Source organism: Oryx dammah, unplaced genomic scaffold, assembly GCF_014754425.2.
Source record: "Oryx dammah isolate SB20612 unplaced genomic scaffold, SCBI_Odam_1.1 HiC_scaffold_5, whole genome shotgun sequence".
NCBI lineage: Eukaryota > Metazoa > Chordata > Mammalia > Artiodactyla > Bovidae > Oryx > Oryx dammah.
Window position 1 is genome coordinate 51949701 of NW_024070189.1, and position 22524 is coordinate 51972224.

At 41.6% G+C, this 22524-nt stretch overlaps 1 protein-coding gene across 6 annotated transcripts in view; it reads left to right on the top strand.

Moving 5' to 3' along the window:
* PPP2R2B (protein phosphatase 2 regulatory subunit Bbeta) overlaps positions 1–22524 on the top strand; it is a 482191-nt gene that overhangs the window by 142864 nt on the left and 316803 nt on the right. For 2 of the 6 annotated variants that reach the window (XM_040239786.1, XM_040239792.1), the window contains exon 2: positions 19742–19935. The exons of 1 other annotated variant lie outside the window; for it this stretch is intronic. In XM_040239786.1, coding sequence (XP_040095720.1) covers positions 19742–19935 — 194 coding nt within the window. Of the gene's footprint in view, positions 1–18984; positions 19226–19295; positions 19936–22524 lie in introns of those variants that run through there. 3 more of the 6 variants (XM_040239788.1, XM_040239789.1, XM_040239790.1) reach the window with 3 other exon arrangements.

Genomic DNA, 22524 nt, shown 5'->3' on the forward strand with positions numbered 1-22524 from the left:
GGAGACAGCAGACGATGAGCTAGAAATCCAGGGCTTCTGAAAGCTCTATAAACCAAGCTGAAGAGTCTGTCATCCTCCACCCCAGTGTTTGCTGAAGTTTTTCTGTAGAATATAAATTTCCTCTAGAATGTTAATAGGGTCAAATTAATATGGAAAATTCTGGTTTAAACAAAATTAACCTTATTGCCTTTTTAATACTGTTCATGTATAGCATCACTAATTTAATGGACATGAACTTGGGCAAACTGGGGGAGATAGTGAGGGACAGGGAGGCCTGGCATGCTACAGTCCATGGGGTCACAAAGAGTCAGACATGACTGAACAACAACAAAACTTTGTTGCAAGATTTCTCAGAGCTTTTTTCCCCATGTTTCCAAAGACAAATTCATTTCATAATTCAGGTATAGGCTTAATTTTAGAATTAATTTTCATATTAATTTTGCACTACATTAGGTATTTGTAAAATCATTTTTGTTTTCTCATCTATGTATTTTATATAAATTTACCTCTTATTGACAGTTTTATGTTTAATATTCTGCTGTGGTGGGTTTTAAAAATTTTTTTAATTGGAGGATGATTTCTTTACAATGTTGTGTTGGTTTTCTGCTATATAAATGTGAGTCAGCCATAAGTTTACCTATATCTGCTCCATGTTGAACCTCCCTCCCACCTCACATCTCTGAGTTTTTTTATGGGCATTGCAAATCCAGCAAAAGGATCTATCATTTTATTTTTTCTCAAATTCCATACGTCTTTTCCTGGAACACTGACTGGTACCTCAGAAAACACTAACACCATTGAATTTAGAAAACTCTGCTCCAGGCAATGGGAAACCACTCAAGGATTTAAAGCAGGCAAGAGAGGACCAGATATATCAGTTATAAAGATCGTGCTTTCTTAGTGAGGAGGATGGATTGGGAGGGTACTGAAAGCTTGATGGTCTTGAGAGTTCGAATGAAAGACTAAGACCTCAAATTCATACATGTCAAAGATGGGGCAGCAGTGGCATACACGTGTCCTTGTGTGTTTTAATAATATATTGGGACACTCAATGCAAATGCTGCTTATAGCTTGTAGACACTAAGGAAAGTCTTCATCAAAAAGTCTGAAGCACTTTATCGATATAAGAAATCTCTATTTCAAGGATCTTGTCTATTTGTGATAACTTTTGATCCTTCTTCATCCTATCAGACACTTTCAAAATCAGTTTCCTCAGCTAAATATCAGAGAAGTCAAGAGACTTGCCCAGACCTTCAGTTTAGTTCAGTCGCTCAGTCATGTCTGACTCTTAGCAACCCCATGGACTGCAGCATGCCAGGCTTCCCTGTCCATCACCAAATCCCAGAGCTTGCTCAAATTCATGTCCATTGAGTCGGTGATGCCATCCAACCATCTCGTCCTCGGTTGTTCCCTTCTCCTCCTACCTTCAATCTTTCCCAACATCAGGGTCTTTTCAAATGAGTCAGCCCTTCTCATCAGGTGGCCAAAGTATTGGAGCTTCAGCATCAGTCCTTCCAATGAATATTCAGGACTGATTTCCTTTAGGATGGACTGGTTGGATCTCCTTGCAGTCCAAGGGACTCTCAAGAGTCTTCTTTAACACCACAGTTCAAAGCATCAATTCTTCAGCACTCAGCTTTCTTTATGGGCCAGCTCTCACATCCATACATGACTACTGGAAAAACCATAGCTTTGACTAGATAGACCTTTGTTGGCAAAGTAATGTCTCTGCTTTTTAATATGCTATCTAGGTTAGTCATAGCTTTTCTTCCAAGGAGCAAGTATCTTTTAGTTTCATGACTCATCATCCACAGTGATTTTGGAGCCCAAGAAAATAAAGTCTGTTTCCACTGTTTCCCCATCTATTTGCCATGAAGTGATGGGACCAGGTGCCATGATCTTCATTTTTTGAATGCTGAGTTTTAAGTTCCTCTTCACTCTCTGCCATAAGGGTGGTATCATCTGCATATCTGAGGTTATTGATATTTCTCCCGGGAATCTTGATTCCAGCTTGTGTTTCAACCAGCCCGGGATTTTGCATGATGTACTCTGTATGTAAGTTAAATAAACAGGGTGACAATATACAGCCTTGACATACTCCTTTCCTGATTTGGAACCAGTCCATTGTTTTGTGTTCAGTTCTAACTGTAGCTTCTTGACCTGCACATAGATTTCTCAGGAGGCAGGTCAGGTGGTCTGGTATTCCCATTTCTTTAAGAATTTTTCACAGTGTGTTGTGATCCACACAGTCAAAGGCTTTGGCATAGTCAATAAAGCAGAAATAGATGTTTTTCTGGAATTCTCTTGCTTTTTAATGATCCAACAGTTGTTGGCAATTTGATCTCTGATTCAAATCACACACACTACCTGTCTGCTGTGGGATTAGCACTAGCCTTTTTAGGTTCTGGATAGGAATTCACGTTTCAGTTGCAGAGGTCAGTGTAAAAACTTATGTGCCCATAAGAGACTAATGAAGTATTGATTAACCACAATGTAAGAATTTAGAGGTATTCGCCTGGGCGAGAATGGACTTAGCATGTAAGATGGACAGATGACATACTTGATTGAGCTCTGAAGCAGAACTAGCTACATAATTTGTGAGGCTTGATCCAACATAAAATCGGGCCTTCTATTCAAAGAGAATAAGGAATTTCAAGACTAATAGCAGAGCTTTAATGCATATAAGTGACATATATAGAGCCAGGGAAAAGCAGACTTGATCTTAGGTCTTCTAATTTCAAGTCCAGGACTCTCTTCATTACATCTTACATGCTTAGTCATTCAGCCGTTTCGACTCTTTGCAACTGTAGCCTGCCAGGCTTCTTTGTCCATGGGATTTTTCAGGCAAGAACACTGGAGTGGGTTGCCTTTTCCTCCTCCAGGGAATCTTCCCAACCCAGGGATTTAATCCACAAGGATCGAGTCTCCTGTGTCTCTTGCATTGCAGGTGGATTCTTTACCCACTGAGCTATTGTGGAAGCCCTCTAAACTAAGACTTGAGCTGGAATTTAATGAATACTTAGAACATTTCTAAGTGGAAAAAAAATAAGCAAAATATTTTTAGCTAGGAGGAAAAAGTGGAAGAGAGGACACAGAGGTAGATATGTGCATAACATGGCCAATAGACTAGGAAAGTGTCATCTGCTAACGGCTGGCATCTCTCCATGAGTCCTCCCAACCTTCAAGGCAGGGCCAGCCCCATGGTGCAGTGACATATCCAGTGTATGTCATTTCTATGTATTAAAACTCTGCTGTAAGTCTTGAAATTCCTTATACTCTTTGAATAGAGGGTCCTGTGCTTTTATGTTGGATCAAGATTCACAAATTATATACTTAGGCCTGCTTCAGAGCTCGATCAAGTCGTGTCGTTTGTCCATCATACATGTTGAGTCCATTCTCGCCCAGGTGAATACCTCTAAATTCTTACATTGTGGTTAATCCACACTTGATTAGTCTCTTATGGGCACATAAATTTTAGCATTGACCTCTGAAACTTGGATGTGAGTCTCTTTCCAACACCTAAAAAGACTGGTGCTAATCACCCAGCAGAAAGGTAGTGCATGATTGATGTTGAATGAATCTATGCCTCCATCGTGAGCCACTGACATGAACAGTTTCACATTTGCTTGTAATGAAACCATGTATTTGAGTTAACTTTTAAAACAAGCACATCTGGCAAAGCAATTCAAGAATGAGAACCAGAAAAGTGAATAAATCTGGTGTGAATATAGACATCAGAGCATGTAATAATGACAGTCTGCAGTGCCTCCTAACAACAGCTAACATTGTTTAGCTTTGTTTAACATCATTATGTGCCAGGGACTGTTTTAAAATATTTTGTATATAAGAACTCATTTAATATTTACAACAACCCTATGAAGTAGATACTATTATTGGTATTTTGCAAATGAAATTGAAGAACAGAGAAATTAACTAAGTTGACCAACATTAGAGTGCTAGGAAATAACAGAACCAAGATTTGAACTCAAGCTGTCTGGAACTCAAGAGCTCCACCTTCAACCCTTCTCCTCTTACAGTTGACTGACCCATCTGAGAAGGGAGTCTCCTATCTGGCCTTGCATCATTGCTGTTGAGTGCTATCTGTGTGATAGCTATTATTAGTCTCCCTATAAAACTCTATGTGATTCATGGATCGGTAAGATACCCTGGAGAAGGAAATGGTAACCCACTCCAGTATTCTTGCCTGGAGAATCCCATGGACAGAGAAGCTTGGGAGGCTACAGTCCATGGGGCCAGAGAGTTGGACATGACTTAGCGACTAAACCATGTGGGGGATAGTATCTGTGTAATTCTGAACTTGCATTCAACTTGTGGCCTTTCTTTGTTCCTAGGTCTTTTTTTTCTCCTTTTTCTGTCTATGAAATAGATGTAATGAATCAGCAGTTGGAAGCAGGAAATACTCTAAACTATTTCTTCTGAGGAGAGAATTCAAAATCCTCATTAAATTCTCAGAAAGGACCTGTGACCCCCAACATGTTAAAGTCACTGCTCAGGGCCTTATGCTACTTTTTAGATGTTAATTCATAAACTTTGATTATCATACTTTGTTTATCCTTGTAGTGCTTCAGATGCCAAATGGAAATTACAGAGGTCTCTGTTTGAAGGATGTTTAATACAATTGTTGATATTTTCATTCTGTATGATACCCATAAATATTTATTGAGTTTTAAAATATATTCAAACTTGCTTCCAAGTTCAAGGTCCAAGTAGTGCTTGAATTCAGCTCTTATAATTTATCTCTCTAGTATAGTGATGGCCAGGGTGTTATCCTTGTTTGCATAGCACTTTGAACTTATCAAAATGTTTTCCCATGTAATAAGTTAAGATTACTGTGATATGTCTTATAGCTTCCAAAGGTGCCTATAGTTAGAAACTTCATTCCAAAGAAGGAGAATGAGGCAGAATGTGGTGGTATAGGAAGAAGACGATTAGTGATGATACTCAGTAAACTGAAAGGCTTTCTTCCAAGGCATCTGCAGCCTTGGATTGGGGTTGGGGGTGGGCGGTATAAGGTCCATCTGTAGCTCTTCCCTGACCCATCTCATGGGAGAGAAAATGGGGCTGAAGAAGATCAAGAGGAGCAAGGAGCTTGCTTATTTCAATTATATCCAGGGTTGGACGCTGGGACTTTTTTCCCTTCCAGTTTTATTGTGATATAATTGGCATACAGCACTATGTAAGTTTAAGGTGTATAGCACAGTGATTTAACTTACATACTGTGGAATGATTTTCTCAATGAGTTTAGTGATTGATTACCCACCATCTCATATAGATGCCAAATTAAAGAAATAGAAAAAAAATTGCATAATGAGAACTCTTGGGATTTACTCTGTTAACTACTTTCATATGTGATGTACAGCAGGGTTAATTATATTGATCATGTTGTTCGTTGTATCTCTGCGTGCATGAGTGCTCAGTGGCTTCAGTCGTGTCTGACTTTTTGCAACCCCGTGGACTGTAGCCCACCAGGCTCCTCTGTCCACGGAGTTTTCCCAACAAGAATACTGGAGTGGGTTACCATCCATGCCCCCTTCCAGGGAATCGTCCCAACCCAGGGATCAAACCTGCATCTCCTGCATCTCCGGCATTGCAGATGAATTCTTTACCTCTGAGCCACTAGGGAAGCCATTATATCTCCAGTACTTATTTATATTATAAATAGGAGTTTCTTTTTGACTACCTTCATCCACCTCCCTTACTCCTCACATCTGGTAACCACAAATCTGATCTTTTTCTGTAAGTTTATTTGTGTGATTTTTTGTATTTGAAATATAATTGTTCCTATAACATTATGTTACTTCCTGAGGTTATGCGACAAAGTAATTTTTTCTATACGTTTCAAAATGATCACAAGTCTAGTTGTGATCGGTCAACAATGTGACAAATTACTTATCCAGTATACTCTCCACTCTATGTATTCCATACTTACAACTCATTTATTTCGCAACTAAAGCTTGTACCTCTTTAATCTCTTTCATTTATTTCTCCCCTCCCCCCATCTCTCTCCTCTGTTAACTGCTTATTCTCTGAATCTATAAGCCTCTTTCTATTTTGTTACATTTGTTCATTTGCTTTGGGTTTTTTTTTTTTTTTTTTTTTAGATTCCATGTATGAGTGAAATCATATGGTATTTGTCTTTCTCTGTCAGACTTATTTCACTAAAGATGATACTCTCTGGGTTTATCTGTATTGTTACAAATGGCAAGATGTCATTCTTTTTAAGGTTGAGTAATATTCTACTATATGTGTGTGTGTGTGTGTATACTATGTCTTTATCTATTCATCTGTTGATGGGCGCTTGGGTTGTTTCTATATCTTGGCTGTTGTAAACAATGCTACAATGAAAATAGAGGTACATACCTGTTTTCTAACTAGTGTTTTAATTTTATTTGGATAAATACCTAGGCGTGGAATTCCTGAATCATATGATAGTTCTCCTCTTAATTTTGTTGAGGAATTCCCACAGTTTTCCACAGTGGCTGCTTCAGTTTATGTTTTCACTAACATAAGAGGGTTCCCTCTTCTCTATATTCCTGTGACTTTTAAAAGAGAGTCATAATTTCTCCCCTTAATATTGACCTTAAAGTCTTGAGGAGTTAAGGTCGACTTCACTGTCCAATAACTTTTGATTTAGCTTCTTAAGAAAAGGTCGTGTCTCCCGAAACAGCAGCTGGGGAGTCTGTGGAGGGTGTGTGTGGGATTCAGGAACCCGGTTCTGGGCGCCTTGTCTGCCAACCAGGTGAACCGGGCAAGTTTGTTCTTTTCTGTAGGCTTCAGTTTCTTCATTACCAAACGTACGGGCTGGAACTAATGATCTCTCATCCACCTTTTTTCTGTTTGTTTCTTGACCATGTGGCTTGTGGGGTTTTAGTTCCCTGACTTGGGCTGTGTAGTTCCCAGACCAGGAGTTGAACTCAGACCCTCCACAGTGACAGCATGGGGTTCTAACTACTGGACCACTGGGGAATTCCCTAAGCTACTGTTTACCATGAACCTTGTTGAGTATGTATTTGGTATGACCTGGAGTTACCTAATTTTTTTGGCATATGCACAAATTTATTTTTATAAAATTGGGGTCTTAATGCATATACTGTATTATACTCTGAGTTCTACAAATAAGGAGTTAGCTAATTTGCAAAGTTTAAGGGCAGAGTTTCCAAGACTGTCTTCACTTCTGACATCAACTGCAAATCTGAGGGGTTTCCCAAAACTACCCTCAGTTTCAATAATTCACTAGGTCTCAGAGAACTCACAGAAAGCTATTATATTCGTGGTTGTAGTTGATTACATGGAAAGGACACAAATTAAAATCAGCCAAAGAAACAGATACATTAGGGCAGTTGGGGAGGGTTCCAAACTTACAGTTTCCATTGTTCTCAGGACACATTACCCTCCTGGCATTGATGTATAGCAGTATGAATAAAGTATTGATACTCAAGAAAGCTTACATAAGCCTGGTGTTCAGAGTGTTTATTGGAGCTCCATTATATAATAGACGTGCTTCATTGATTGCCCACGTTGTTTGAACTTTGTCTGCAGCTTGACCCAAATTCCCCACAGTAAATCACATGGTCTTTCTGCTGTGGTTAGTCCCCACCATAGAACTGTTGGAGGGAGCATCTCCCACTCGAGACAAAGACACTATTATCACGCCCAACACAGATTATCCCAGAAGCTTAGGGCAAAAGCCAGGCCTCTCTTTGGGCAAGGAAAAATTCTTTAGTATTCAAGAATCCTAGATTTACTGTTTATTGATATCCCCACACACAGTTTGATCCATTTTTAAGCAAACATACATTGACTGTTTCATTATTTCTCAAGGTACATAAGAGTAACCAGCAAGTGCCAGGCACTGCTCTAGGGCTAGATAGAGGGCAGGTCTTCCCAGAAGTTATGTTCTCATGTAATAACCAAAGCCAAATAAATACACTGTCAGGTAGCAATACGGGAATAAGGAGTGCTGGGAGAGATGGCTTCTATTTTATTTAATACAGAGCAGTCAAGAAAGGCTTCTTAGAAAAATCCATTCTGGCGTGACACCCAAGTGAGGTGAAGCTCTGAGCTAGGCTGCTGATGGAAGGAAGGCACTCAATCCAGTGAGAACAAGCAGATGCAGAGGACCTGGGGTGGCACTGCTCTTCCTGATGTGTGTGGCAAAAACTATGTCTATGTGTGGGGTAGAGGGAAGAAGTGGGGTTGAGACAAGAGCTGGTAGCTGTGGGTGAGAAGTGAAAATAGAAAAAGGATAGAGCTCCAGCTAGAGCCAAACCTTTCCAGCATTTTAAGAAAGTTTTACCCTGAATGTGTAGGAAGCCAATAAAGAGCTTGGAGCAGAAAAGTGACAAAGTGATTTGCATTTAAAAGGCCCATTCTGCCTGCTGCACAGAAACTATTCTGTAGGAGGGGGAAGTAGGGATCACACACTCATTAGAGTCTATTGAGACCATCATGATGAGATGCGATGGTAGCTGGAGCGTGGTAGTAGCCATGGAGGTGGTGAGGAGTGGCTGGAGGCTGGATAAAGTTAGAGTTGGCAGGATTTGTTGATGGACTGGAAGGATGTGGGGAATGAAAGAGAAATCCAGGAACAGGCAGTGGAGCTGGTCTGGTGGGGGCAGATTTAGGGATTGGGCTACCTGGTAGATATCAGGGAAATATCAGGTCAGCTCTCGGTGTTACTAGCCTGGGGGTCAGTGGAGAGGTCCATGCTCGATATTTATGAGATTTTACTGTCTAGTGAGTGGCCAGCTAAGATGAGGTCACCTTGGATGGGACTGTGGATAGAGAAATCTGAGAACTTTGAACTCAGGGTGTCTGGAGAGGTGAAGGCAAGCAGTGAGGAGGAGCTGCAGGTGACCCAGAGGAATGTGCTTTGAGGATGAATCAGGAAAGGCTAATACCCGGGAATCAGTGAAGAAAGTGTGTTTAGGAAGGAAGAAGCGTTCAGCCATACACACAAAACTGCATGCAAGTGTTAAAGGCCATGGGGTTAGGTTAGTCTTCAGAAATCACACCACTCATCACGTGACCACACAGTTCCATTCTCTGATCCAATCCAAAAGACTCTAATTTAAATTCTCAGCTGGATTCCCATAACTACACCTTTACATTTCTCCACCTTTAATGGCCATAATAGAGGCCAGATACCTAGCTTTGAAAATTCCTTTTTCAGTAGTAACATCTGGTTATGTGGCTGCTTCTACTGGCTGCTGTTGAAGCCATAGGTGTTGAGCTAAACATTTGGCCTATTCGGATGGTAATTATATGCTGACTGAATTACATCTTTCTTGCTATTTGTTATGTATTGTTTTATAATGTCATTTTAGTGCTTTTAAAATCTTGATCTTTTATCCTTCTGTTAATTCAGCTTACTAGGTTTAGGGGGAAATGCAGATTGGGTTCCAACTTACTATTACATATATATATATAGAGAGAGAGAGAGAGAGAGAAAGAGAGAGGTATATAGGGGGTTGCAAAGAGTCAGAGACAACTGAGTGACTAAGCACAGCACAGCATGTATATATGTGGGTGTGTCTATATATTTTTTCTTTTATTTTTTAAAAAAGTTTTGGCTGAGCCACTCAGCTTATGAGATTTCAGTTCCCTGACCAGGGATCAAACCTGGGCCCTTGGCAGTGAGATCTCAGAGTCCTAACCACAGGACTACTAGGAAATTCTCTATATATTTTTTCATATTTAGTTTGTATTACTTTAAATAGTTGTGAGGTTCATCAGTTTAAAGTTACTTAGTTTGGTTTTAGTTCCCCACAGTGTAGTTCAAGTCCTTGGTAGATGAAAATTTTTCCTTTGAAATAATGTGATAAAACTCATTTTGTGAGTCTACAAACAATAAATGCTGGAGAGGGTGTGGAGAAAAGGGAACCCTGTTACACTGTTGGTGGGAATGCAAACTGGTACAGCCACTATGGAGAACAGTGTGGAGATTCCTTAAAAAACTGGGAATAGAAGTGCCATATGACCCAGCAATCCCACTACTGGGCATACACACCGAGGAAACCAGAATTGAAAGACACACATGTTCCCCAGTGTTCAAGGCAGCACTATTTACAATAGCTAGGACATGGAAGCAACTTAGATGCCCATCAGCAGATGAATGGAAAATGAAGTTGCAGCACACATACCCAATGGAATACTACTCAGCTATAAAAAGGAACGCATTTTAGTCAGTTCTAATGAGGTGGATGAACCTAGAGCCTGTTATACAAAGTGAACTAAGTCAGAGAGAGAAAGATATATACAGAATAAAATATATTGTATATTAACACATATATGTGAAATGGCAACCCACTCCAGTGTTCTTGCCTGGAGAATCCCAGGGACCGGGGAGCCTGGTGGGCTGCCGTCTATGGGGTCACACAGAGTCGGACACGACTGACACGACTTAGCAGCAGCAGCAGGATGGTACCAATGATCCTACATACAGGGCAGCAAAGGAGACATAGGCATAAAGAACAGACTTCTGGACTCAGTGGGAGGAGAGCGAGGAATGATTTGAGAGAATAGCATTGAAACATACACATTACCGTATGTTGAATGGATGACCAGTGCTAGTTCAATGCGTGAAGCAGGGGACCCAAGGCCAGTGCTCTGTGACAACCCAGAGGGATGGGGTGGGAGATAGGTGGGAGAAGGGGTTCAGGATGGAGGGACACATGTATACCTATGGCCGACTAATGTTGATGTGTGGCAAAAGCCATCACAATATTGTAAGGTAATTATTCTCCAATTAAATATATTTAAAAAACACATTGTGAATGGAATAATACTTCTGGAATAGTTCCTCTATACCTGTGCTGTAACCACTAGGAATGTGTGGTTATTGAGCCCTAGAAATGTGTGTATTTTGGAGAGGTGCTATCTGTTGTAAAATGCATACCAGGTTTCAAAGACTTATAAAAAGGGTGTAAATATATTGTTAATTTTTCTGTATTCTGTATATGCTGAAATTAATGTTTTTGGTATATATTGGATTAAATTATTTCCCCCAAATTTTAAAAAAGATTAAAACTAATTTCATCTGTTTCTTTTCACTTGTTAGTGTGGCAACCTGAAAATTTACAATTATTAATATAGCTTGTATTGTATTTCTTTTGGGTAGAACTGTTCTGTGTGTTTGGTAGCATATATATTTACATCAGTGTCTCTCATTTTTCTGGTGTGCACAAAATGATTTTTTATTTTTTTCAGTACAAAGTTTCATCCTAAAAAGTATTTCATAGCCTTATAAATTTTTAAAATTTTCTTACTATAAAAGTGATCGTGTTCTAAATTTTCTTTGACAAGAATATGAACCACAAAGAAAGCCACACTTAACCACTCTCAAGCATCTTCATGTACTCCTTTTGTTATACACACATTTTTTCCAAAAAAGGGGATCAGTCAGTATACGTTGTTTTTTGACTTTTTCAAACAATGTGACATGAACATCTATCCTTGCCATTACATACTTTCAAATTTTTCTGCACTAACAATAACCTGAGGGACATACCATCCTCCTAGAGGTAATAACAGTTTATGACAGCAGTAGTTTTTTTAATCTTTAATAACAGTTTTGTTGAAACACTTCTTTTTCCTCTTCTAGTTTTATTGACATACAGCCTTGTATAAGTTTCAGGGGTACCACATGATTTGACTGACATCATGAAATGATCACAGTAAGTTTAGTGAACATTCATCTCATATAGATACAGAAAGAAAGAGAAAAACATTTTTTCTTGTAATGAGGATTTACTCTCTTAACTTTCATATGCAACATGCGCGTTGTTTGTGTGCTTGGTTGTGTCTGACTTTTACGACCCCATAGACTATAGCCTGCCAGCCTCCTCTGTCCTTGGAATTTTCCAGGGAAGAATACTGGACAGGTTGCCATTTCCTCCTCCTCCTCCCCCCGACCCAGGGATCAAGCCCATGTCTCTTGCGTCTCCTTTGTCTCCTGCACTGGCAGGCAGATTGTTTAATAAAGCAGTGTTAATTATATTTATTATATTTTACTCTACATCTCTAGTTTACCTTATAACCGGAACTTTGTGCCTTTTGAAACATCTTTTAAAGTATTTAATTCAGTAATTTTTAGTCTATTCAAAGTTGTGCAGCTATTGTCCTTAAGTAATTTTAGAATATTTTCATTATTCTAAAAAGAAATCCCAAACACACAAGTAGTCACTCTTATTCCCCCATCTCAGCCCCTGGCAACTAATCTACTCTGTCTCTATGGATTTGCCTATTGTGAACATCTCCCATAAATGGAATCATACAGTATGTGGTGTTTTGTGACTGGCTTCTTTTATTTAGCATAATGTCTTCAAGGCCCATCCATGTTGTAACATGTATTAGTACTTCATTACTTTTTATAGCTAAATAGTAATTATTTTTAAATATATCACATTTTATTCATCCATTTATCAGTTGATGAATATGTGGGTTGTTTCCACTTTGGGGATATTATGAATAATGCTGTTATGAATACTCATCTACAAGTTTTGGTATGAATATGTGTTTTCAATTCTCTTGGGTGTATAACTAGAAGTGGAATTGCTGGGTCATATGGTAACTCTGTTTAACATTTTGAGGAACTGCCAAACTATTTGTGATTGCACCATTATACAATCCCACAAACAGTGTGTGAGGGTTCCAATTTTGCCACCTCCTCACCAACACAATAGTAGTGATTTTCAACTGAGAGGCTATTCATTCTTAAGAGGTACAGATCAGCCTCCAGTGATGGGTGGTTTGGAAAAAGACCTCCAAGTTTCTGTGGTGACCTCAACCCACCCAACACACACGCACAGCCAGGCTCCTATTTGTTTGACTTTGGGTATGTTATTTATCTTGACTAGCCACAGTTAAATGGAGATACCTTACCTTATAGGGGCAGTTGTTAGAATTAAATAAAATAATGCTAGTGAAACCCTTTGCACAGTGCCTAGTACATAATACATGCTCAAGAAACATTAGGTGTTAATATTATATCAATGGCTCAATAATTTCTCAATTCTATTGTTGGCACTTAGGCTTGTTTCCAGGTTTCCGTGATTATAAACAGTGCTCTGAGAAATATCCTTATGGCTAAATTTTTGCCCTATATCCATGATTATCTTCTTAGGATAAATTCTGTAATGTGTTATTGCTTGGTGCATTTTAAAGAAATTTGAAGACATTTCCCAATGTATTTTTTGGTTTATTTAAATTATCCTGAACTATTTCTTTGAGACATGTCATCAGGTACTAGACAATATACCACTTTAGATTTGCTAAACTGGTTTCAAAAATCCTTACCTTGCACCTAACAAATATAAGGCAAATACAAACCTACAAGACAGTCCAAGTTTAACTCTTAAATGACTGAATGAGAAAAGGCTCTCAGATCTGGACTTTTGAATTTTTGTACCTTTTCTGTCATTGCTTCAATATCCTAACTAGACAAGTGCTATCAGTGAAATCAGGCACAGTGGATGTTTTTGTTTTGCACTGAGGTGAAACACGGGCAAAATGAAGTGACAATAGAGCATAAACAGCAGAAAATAACTATTCATTGAGAGAGAGCACGTACCTCACTTTCCTTACATCATCAGAACTAGGAGCTTTGCAGGGGCCATCACTCACAAATTTGTCATGGCAATTTCATAACCAGCCTAGAGGGGCTCAAACAGAGGCATCGGGTTTCCTCTGGTGGATATGGAAGTGCTTTATGGTAAAGGTAGGATATTTAAGAGTTATTTGATCGGATGGTGAAATGTTCTGAAATTTGACAGTTTGGGAGATTGAGTGTTGAGGAACTGAAAGGAACTTTGTATAGATTAACACATGTAAGTAGAAAGATATATCAACAATTCATGTGTTTCAACTGGCTATAGTAGTAAATGTTTACAAGTCAGTTCTCTGCCACCCCCGCCCCAAAGCCAAAGCACTGATTTATATAGGTTTTTTTAATTTCCATGATATAAATATCCCACCATGGCAGATTTCAGATTTTAAGCTACTAACATGATGTCACTCAAAGATAAAAAGATGTGTGTAATCGACACAATCAGCTCTCAACAGCCAGCACCTCCCAGCTCCTGCATATAACTGTTTATTTTCATAAGTTTCTGTACTTGGATAACTGAGGGAACATGGTACTCAGTGAAATCCATTAAGTATATCCAGAATCTAGAATTAATACATTTTGAGAACAAGATGTTTTGTTTTCTTTTCCTAGGTTAAATGCCAATGCCAAAGGCTCACTCATGTGGTATTTATTACATGCTGTAACACGCACAAAAAGGAATGGCAAACCTTGCTAGAAACTCAAGAGATCATCCTCTGGGCGGTCGTGGCAAACCATCTCAGAGAGGCAGTTGTGCCTTTGGGGCTCTGTGATCTAGAGAGGGATTCCATAGAATTCCCTGATAGACAAACTTGATTAGGCCTGCACTTACATATGTGAAAATCAAGAAAACATAATTCTGATTCCTTCCCTTTGCACAAGACTTCCTGGCTTATAAAGGGCTTTTTATAGGACAGTAAGGATCTCCTATTTCTAGTGACTAGGGCTCATTAAGGCAGATTGCTAGGTGGTTAAACTCAGGTTTCTAGGTCACTTGTGTCCATACATCTGACTGACTGGTAGTGCATCTCTCCAATTCTCTGCAGACAGAGACCCCAGTGAGCCACTACCAGAGGGCCAAAGGGACATTTTAGTGAGGGCTGGCTATGGGCCAAGCTTGTATTAAGCACTTTCCTTACACAGTCTCTGAAGCCACTCAACAACCCTATGAAGTGGTTTCTATTATTTTCTTTCAATGTTGTAAATACAAAGGCTCAGAATGTTGAATTACTTGCCAAAGGTCATGAAATTCATAAATGCCTGAGCTAAGACAGAAAACCAGGACTGTCTGATACCTTTAGCCTATATTAAGAATCTCTAGACTGGCTTAAGTCAAAGATGTTAATAAAATTGTAGATATTTAATGTGCTAATTGGATAGCATGACCTACAAAGGGTTTCTAACGTAGGCAGTGCTAACCTAACTGGGCGGGAGGTATGTGAGAGTGTTCAGGTGGGGGGAACATATGAAAGATGATGAGAAAAAGAATGTTTTCCCGTGCTGTCATGATGCATTGTGTAACTTAAGAGGGCTGTGTATTTGTAACTGGCCTTTTCTGTGTACAGCACAAGCCTGAATTTGGTCAGCCTTTCAGACTGTTCTCTGCTGCCACTTCTGCAGCCTGTGGGCCCCCTTTCCATAAACCATAAATTAGATACTAAGTTCCATGACAGCAGAGATGACAATACATTTTCAGCACTGATGTTGCTGAAACTCTAGACCTATCCCAGTGGCCAACATGGCAGGTGCTTAAATATTTGTTCAATATTGACAGTGATGATGATAGTATAATACTCAACAAGTCATAGCCGTATACTCTTTCCAAGTATTATCATTTAATCATCACAGAAACTACATTAAGTAGTATTATTTTTCTTTCTAATTTATAGATTTAAAAAACATAGGTTGGGAAATCTTGCAACTTTGCTCAAGGACATAATAATAAATGGCAGAAAATCAGTTTTGCTTGATAGCAGAGCCTTGGCACTTAATATTATACTCTAGTCTGTTAATTTATAATGCACATTGTATTTCTAAGAAAGCTCATATTTCTAAAATCAGATGATAGAATTTCAGTTTTGTGAAAGAAAGGAACTCTGTTCTAACTGTATCGCAGTACCTACAAAAATTCTTGTCATGTATTAAGTGCTCAGTAAGTATTTTCAGTGCGTATGCATACAGGAATGGGTAGGACAATTGTTTCCAATATGAATAGGCATTACAATCTAGAAATTTACTCACAACACATTTTCTTGTTGGGCAAGAGTTTTAATAAAAGTAGAGCTTTAAAACCTAAATATGACTGAACAAATTCAGTAATTTACTCATTCATTTATGAAATATTTATCTCCATTCAGTAAATATAACTGAGCATCTACTAAGTGCCAAAGAAAGCTGAGTGCCGAAGAATTGATGCTTTTGAACTGTGGTGCTGGAGAAGACTCTTGAGAGTCCCTTGGACTGCAAGGAGATCCAACCAGTCCATCCTAAAGGAGATCAGTCCTGGGTTTTCATTGGAAGGACTGATGTTCAAGCTGAAACTCCAATACTTTGGCCACCTGATGTGAAGAGTTGACTCATTGGAAAAGACCGTGATGCTGGGAAAGATTGAGGGCAGGAGGAGAAGGGGATGACAGAGGATGAGATGGTTGGATGGCATCACTGACTCCATGGACATGAGTCTGGGTAAACTCCGGGAGTTGGTGATGGACAGGGAGGCCTGGTGTGCTGTGGTTCATGGGGTCACAAAGAGTTGGACACGGCTGAGTGACTGAACTGAAGTGCTAGACACTTAATAGCAGAGATACAGTGGAATGGTTGACAATTATAAGTAAAAAACTATTACAAAATGCAAATGTTCCATGAAGAAGAAGAAAAAGATGTACAGACAAAAAAATTCCAAAGGAAGGGAATATGGGGAGGATAAGGAATGCCTCAGTAAAGTAGGGACAGGTCAGCTGCAATGGTGAAGAATGCCAGGAACACAAGGAAGGGGAATAGGAAATGAATGGCATGGGGAAATGCCAAAAGGTTTTAGAAAGAACTTGACATGTTGGAGGAACAGAAAGAAGGTCAGTGAGTCTTCTGAGAAATGGTCTGTGTAGTCCTCTTACAACCACTGGCTTACACAGGGCTTCCTTCACTTCCTGAGCTCCTTTATTGCACATTGTTGTGTTAAAGAACAAAGCCAACAGGTGTATTTTTCTTGGTTTTGGTTGGAGGGGCTAGTTCCCCACTGTCCATAGTTGAAAAGAATGGTTCACAAAATAGAAATCTTGGAGTCTTCTTAATCTACTTAATGGATAGCCATTTAATTTGCCTCCCCACAACTTGTGTCTTAGGAAAAAACTTGTCTTTACTGTTGAATAAAATAAATGCAAGAGGAATTTTGCAGAAAACAGGAAAGGGAAAATTTAGTAAACCCAGGGGTTTGATCTCTGGCATGGACACTTCTACCATTGGTTACAGTGGAAAATTTCTCAGGCACAGCCTGGCTAACAAACCTGGGCCTTCCTGGTTGATCTTGTAACTCTGTTTCAATATAGCCCGCCTTCTGGGAAGATAGGGGAAACAATAGCTTCCCTGGTGACTCAGATAATAAATAGTTTGCCTGCAATGTGAGAGACCTGGGTTCAATCCTTTGGGTCATGAAGATCCCCTGGAGAAGGGAATGGCTACCCACTCCAGTATTCTTGCCTGAAGAATTCTATAAACTGAGGAGCCTGGCAGGCTACAGTCCATGCAGTCACAAAGAGTCGGACACAACTGAGCAACTAACTCTTTCACTTTTCATCTCAAATACTACTCCAAGGTCTCCAGTGGCAACTAAAGGTCATTTCGACTCAAAGCAAGATACCTTCTCACCACTTTAAGATGAATTTAAAGCTTTTCCCCCTCTTCCCCCTCCCCCTACCCCTTTATGCCAATCTGCAAGAGAAGCTGGACTATATAACTACAGATGAGCTGCCCACTGGAGTCTTGGTGATGGATGCGACTCATAACGTGGAAGAACAAGCCATGGCAACTGGCACTGAAGTGGATTACATCAATTTGTACATCAGTCTTCATCTCTTCCTGGAATTTCATATGTGAATTTGGCACACACAGACAAAGAAGTAGGGAAGACTTAATCACCAGATGAGAATTAAATGGAATCTTTTGTAAGCTGAATATTATATATCAAAGAATATTTCTTCTATCTTCTCCCAGAGATAAGCAGTTGATTTCTGGAGATGAGGACCTTGCCATTTTTCACCTGCCAGAAGAATGTTTTCTTCATGGAAGTCTAATGGCAATTCCCAACCTCAGTTAAGGACTTGTTTTCCCTTTTTTTTTTTTTTTTGAACTTCAAATACTTTCTAAATTGTGTTAGCTGAAGCATTGTATGTATATAATTAACTCACAGATCCCTCTGGGCTCATACAGCTAAACTTGTGGAGCTTAACTGAGCAAAACATTCGCTGATGTCTCTCCCCTGCAGTGACGCTCACTGAAATGAATACCTTCTACAAGAGGAAATCAGGGACGTTTCTTGTCCAAATTGACTTTCTAGTGTTTTGGGTTGCTTCAGAAATGATTGTTGTTTCATAACAGTAATGATCTCATTTTCTTTCAAATATGAAATCTGCGATTTGTCAATTCAGGAAAAATTGGGGGCGGGGTGGACTTCTGTATTTTCTTCCTAGGTGAAGCAGGAAGACAGGCCACTTTTTGATATTCATTGGATCTTTGAAATTCCTCCTGGGAAACAGTGGCGCTCTGGGGGCACAGGGCTCCAATGTACCTTTCACCGGGAGAGTAAATGTCAGCGGTTCCTGCAGTGCTGTGTCTTAGCAAGCAAAACCCACCGGAGGGGCTGGAGTAGTTTGACCAAAACTGAGTGCAAAGGGTTAGGGAATATGGACTTTTTCAGAGCATGTTGACTAGATTCATAATTCGACCCGCTTCCTCCTTCTGCTAGAATAGAATAGGTATCTGCTAGATACCCCCAGTTAAAAGTTATTTTTGACTCTGTTCGAAAGGGAGAAGTCAGAAGTGATCCGCAGAAAAGTTCTGGCCTCTGATTCCCCATTTATTCCTAACCCAGGGAAGGGCTTAAGCTAGGCTGTGAGCATTCTCTGCTCTCTGGGTGAGGCTTCGAACCCCAGGCTTCACCCTTGACCTTCATCCAGGGACCGTGTGCTTGATAGAAGGGTGAGCAAAAGAAGCTGAGATGTAGACTTCCTGTTTGCTCATGGGAACCTTCTCTTTGCTATCCTGGAGCACAGGTGTCTGAAGAAAGGCGGTGAGCTAGGGGACTCTGGGTGCCGGAGTAAACGCCGCCCTGAGCTGCGTGGCCCTGGGCGGGGAGGGAGGTCAGAAGAGCGCGTCTACGCTTTTCACGTCAACCTGAGGAGCTGGATGCTCGCTGCCCAGGTGCGGGTTGGCGGCTGCGTGCGCCCCACTGCAGCAGAGAGCAGCCGCAGCCTCTGCCTCAGCCACCACCGCTGCTGGGGAAAGAGTCCTGGGGCTGCTGACGCGGTTGGGAGGAGCCTCGCCTTTAATGCACCAGCCTCCTGCAGCAGCAGCAGCTGCGAGTGCGCGCGTGTGGGTGTGAGGGTGAGTGCGCTGGCGCCGGCCGCTGAGCGCCCTGCCCAGCTCCCTACCGGCTGCCGAGCCCCCGCCAGCCGGAGCCGCCCTCCCGTGGGACCAGCACCCTCCTCCCGGCCGGGCCAGCCTGAACCCTGCCCCTGCCATCTCGCCACTGCAGCTCGGGTCCAGAAAGGCACCATTTTGTCGCGGCTGCCCGCTCTCCCAGGGGGGAGGAGGGATCTTTTTTGCATTTCGGAGCGGCTGCCAATGAGGGGAACCTGTTGGGCATCTCCCCAGCCCCGCTTGTGAGCGCCTCCCGGGGCGGCGGGCGGGACCAGACCCCTCGGGGCACGGCGCATCTTGGCACCCCAGAGGCGGAGGCGGCGGAGGCAGGCGCAGCATCCTCGCTGGGAATTGGAGCTGGAGTGAGCGCACCGCGGGAGGAGCCGCCGCAGCCTCGGAGATCCCGGGCGGAGGAGGTGACAGCTCCATTGCCGGGTTTTTATTTTTTTTCTCTCTCCGCCTCCCCCGTCTCCTCCTCAGGCTCGGACCATGGTGCAGTCCCACTGGCTCCCCTGCCCCCCTCTCCTGTGAGACTGGCTGCGGGGAGGGAACATGGATACTTGTCTGCCGGCTTCTGGTTCCCACGCAAGTAAGCCTGCTGTCAATGGAGGAGGACATTGATACCCGCAAAATCAACAACAGTTTCCTGCGCGACCACAGCTATGCGACCGAAGGTAACGCCAGCCCCACCGCATTCCGCCGCTGGGGCCGGGCGCAAGTTGCGGATCGCTGAGCTCCGCGGGCGGCAGGGCGCGTAGCGGCGCAGACTCCTCCGGGCCCCGGGGCTGGGGCGGGGGCTCGGCCCGCAGGGGCAGCTGCCCGGGCGCCCCACATCCATCCGGGCTCGGCGAGGCGAGCTGGGTATTCAGCAGCAGGTGGACCCGGCGCCCACGGGAGTTAAAATGGCCCTCGGGGATGAGGATTTTCAGGGTGGGGCTCCAGGCTGGAAAAATGACTCCCGCTCCCAAAAGCAGATGACCCCTCACCGAATATATATGCAGGGGTAGTGGAGTGGGGGATAGGTAAGAAAGAAGAGGGCCCAAGAGGACCGTGGGTCCTCCTCTCCCTGAGCGGAATGATGTGTCTCTCAGTGGCTGCAAGGGAGGGCATGGTTTCATTTCCTGCCCGTTAATCTCCCGGGCCGGGTTACCTGGTTAGACAATCAAAAGCCCAAAAGGCCCGTTCCTTAAAGGGTGACCCTCTCTCCCTCTGGAAGTGCATTAGCAAGATATAAAAAGGTGGCTCGGGAAACAGTGTTGGGGCGGCGAGTGAATGAGTCTGACACGTGGGGCGAGCAATGCGATCAGTGGGGCCTTTAAAAATCACCATTATGAATTCTGCAGCAGTAGTTTCTGCTGAATCAACAGCCAGCAGAAAGCAAGAGGGTTCAGTAAGCTGAGCTTTGCCAAGAGGTGAGATTGTCGTCTCTCTCTCTCTCTCCCTCCCTCTCTCTCTCCGTTTCCCCCAGCTTGTTCTGACATTAGCCTGAGTGAGGTACAGGCAGGAAAGGAAAGTCAGCAGGTGGAATCTCATTTGCCTTTTGTGTGGGAATAGAGAGTGGAGGCATTTCCAAATACCAAAACTTTTGCATTTTTGCTTTCATTTTCTACCTGTAGGCCTTTATCCTTAAGCACTCCTGTACAGTGAGTGTTGCATGGTCACACTGTAATACCCACGTGAGAAAATGTGTGTGAAAGGGCTTTAGGAACATGTAGCGAGGCATGTTCATTTCAGATGATTCCTACTATTCCTGGATGCTGAAATTTCTGTTACATTTAATCACATCAAGACTACTAGAGAAATGCAGATGGGGGTGGTAAAGAGTTCAAGTTCTGAAAAGAAAAAGACACACAATTTAGGGGTAAAGGTGGCATCTTCTATAAACATCCCTGAAAGTTTCAGATAGAATGTTCAGCGCTTTTGAAAATATATGCTTTATTCATCATCATCATTGGAGAGCATCACGCCTAATATGTCCGTGGTTCTAGACAAATCCAAGCAGAGCTGTATGAGCTCTGGCCATCAGGAGCTTAGAGGTGGTTTTTAAGATGTTCAGCTTGTCCCTGCCCCATACCAAGCACCATGCTTACTGAGTCTTTTTACTTGCCTGGTGACAACATGATTGTTAGATGTTCTTCCCCGGTCTTAGTGCTTTGTCACTGACTCACCAGGTAGCATATGATCAGCTTGGGGTCTGAGCATAGCATCCAAAAAGAAGTTGGTTTTGGGTCCATTGTCTTTGGGGGCACACTTTTTTTGTTGTTGTTTGAGACAACAAAGACAGAGGGTTGCCTTCACATTTTCTTCTGTATTGCCTTATGTCTCCAAGTGCAGGCAAAGGAAACTTACTGAGCTAGGAAGATGGGAAAATTGAGGTCATGTGTGTAGGAGTATCATCTGTAAAATGAAGAAATGAGTTAAACATGGCATTCTTCATCGCTTTCAGGGCCTTAGATAGACCTAATCTTTGTTCCTCTTTGATGCCATTTTGGTAGACTCTGATTGCAGATAAAATATCTGGGTTCATATAGCCTAAAATGAGGTAGAGTTTATAGCAAAGAATTTTCTATAATCTTTCCAAATCAGCCTCCTTGGATCACTCTCCCCACCCCAAACCCCGTGCCACTACATTCAAAACTAAACCTTTATTTCACAGTACATTTTCAAGATTTTTTTTTTTTTAACCTGAGCTTAGTGAAAGTGTGGAAAGAAAAAAAATGGTTCTTAGACAATGTAAGTTGTCTTTTTACGTGCAATTCCCAATTGCATTTTATTCATCAGAAAAGCACCCTTCCTCTTCTAATGAATACCTCAAAAGTGCTAGCACACCTTGAAGGAACACCGCTAGATCAAAATATTCCTTGTTAAAATCCTCTGCATTTGGGACTTGCCCAAAGTTCTCTTCCCCTTTTTTAACTGAAACCCACCTTCTGGGGAATTAGTTTCTAGGTCCTCTACAGATTTTCCTTTTCCTTTTGTCTTCTTTATATTTCTGCATTTTCCTATCTTGCCCAGATATGTCAGCTTTCTTTTTTCCTGCAAAATTTTCTTTTTTCCTTTGCATTTATGTCTGAATTTTTCTTCCCTTTGCTCGGATCATTCCACACTGCAGTATTCTATTTAAAGCTGAAAGGTTTTTGCTGTGTAGTTAGTGTGAAGGACTCCAAGCTCAATTTGCATTATAAGTGGTAGCTGCAGGCAAGTTCATCCAGCTAAGAGCAATGCAAATACTAAAGGACACTTTTCCCAAGCTCTTCTGTCTT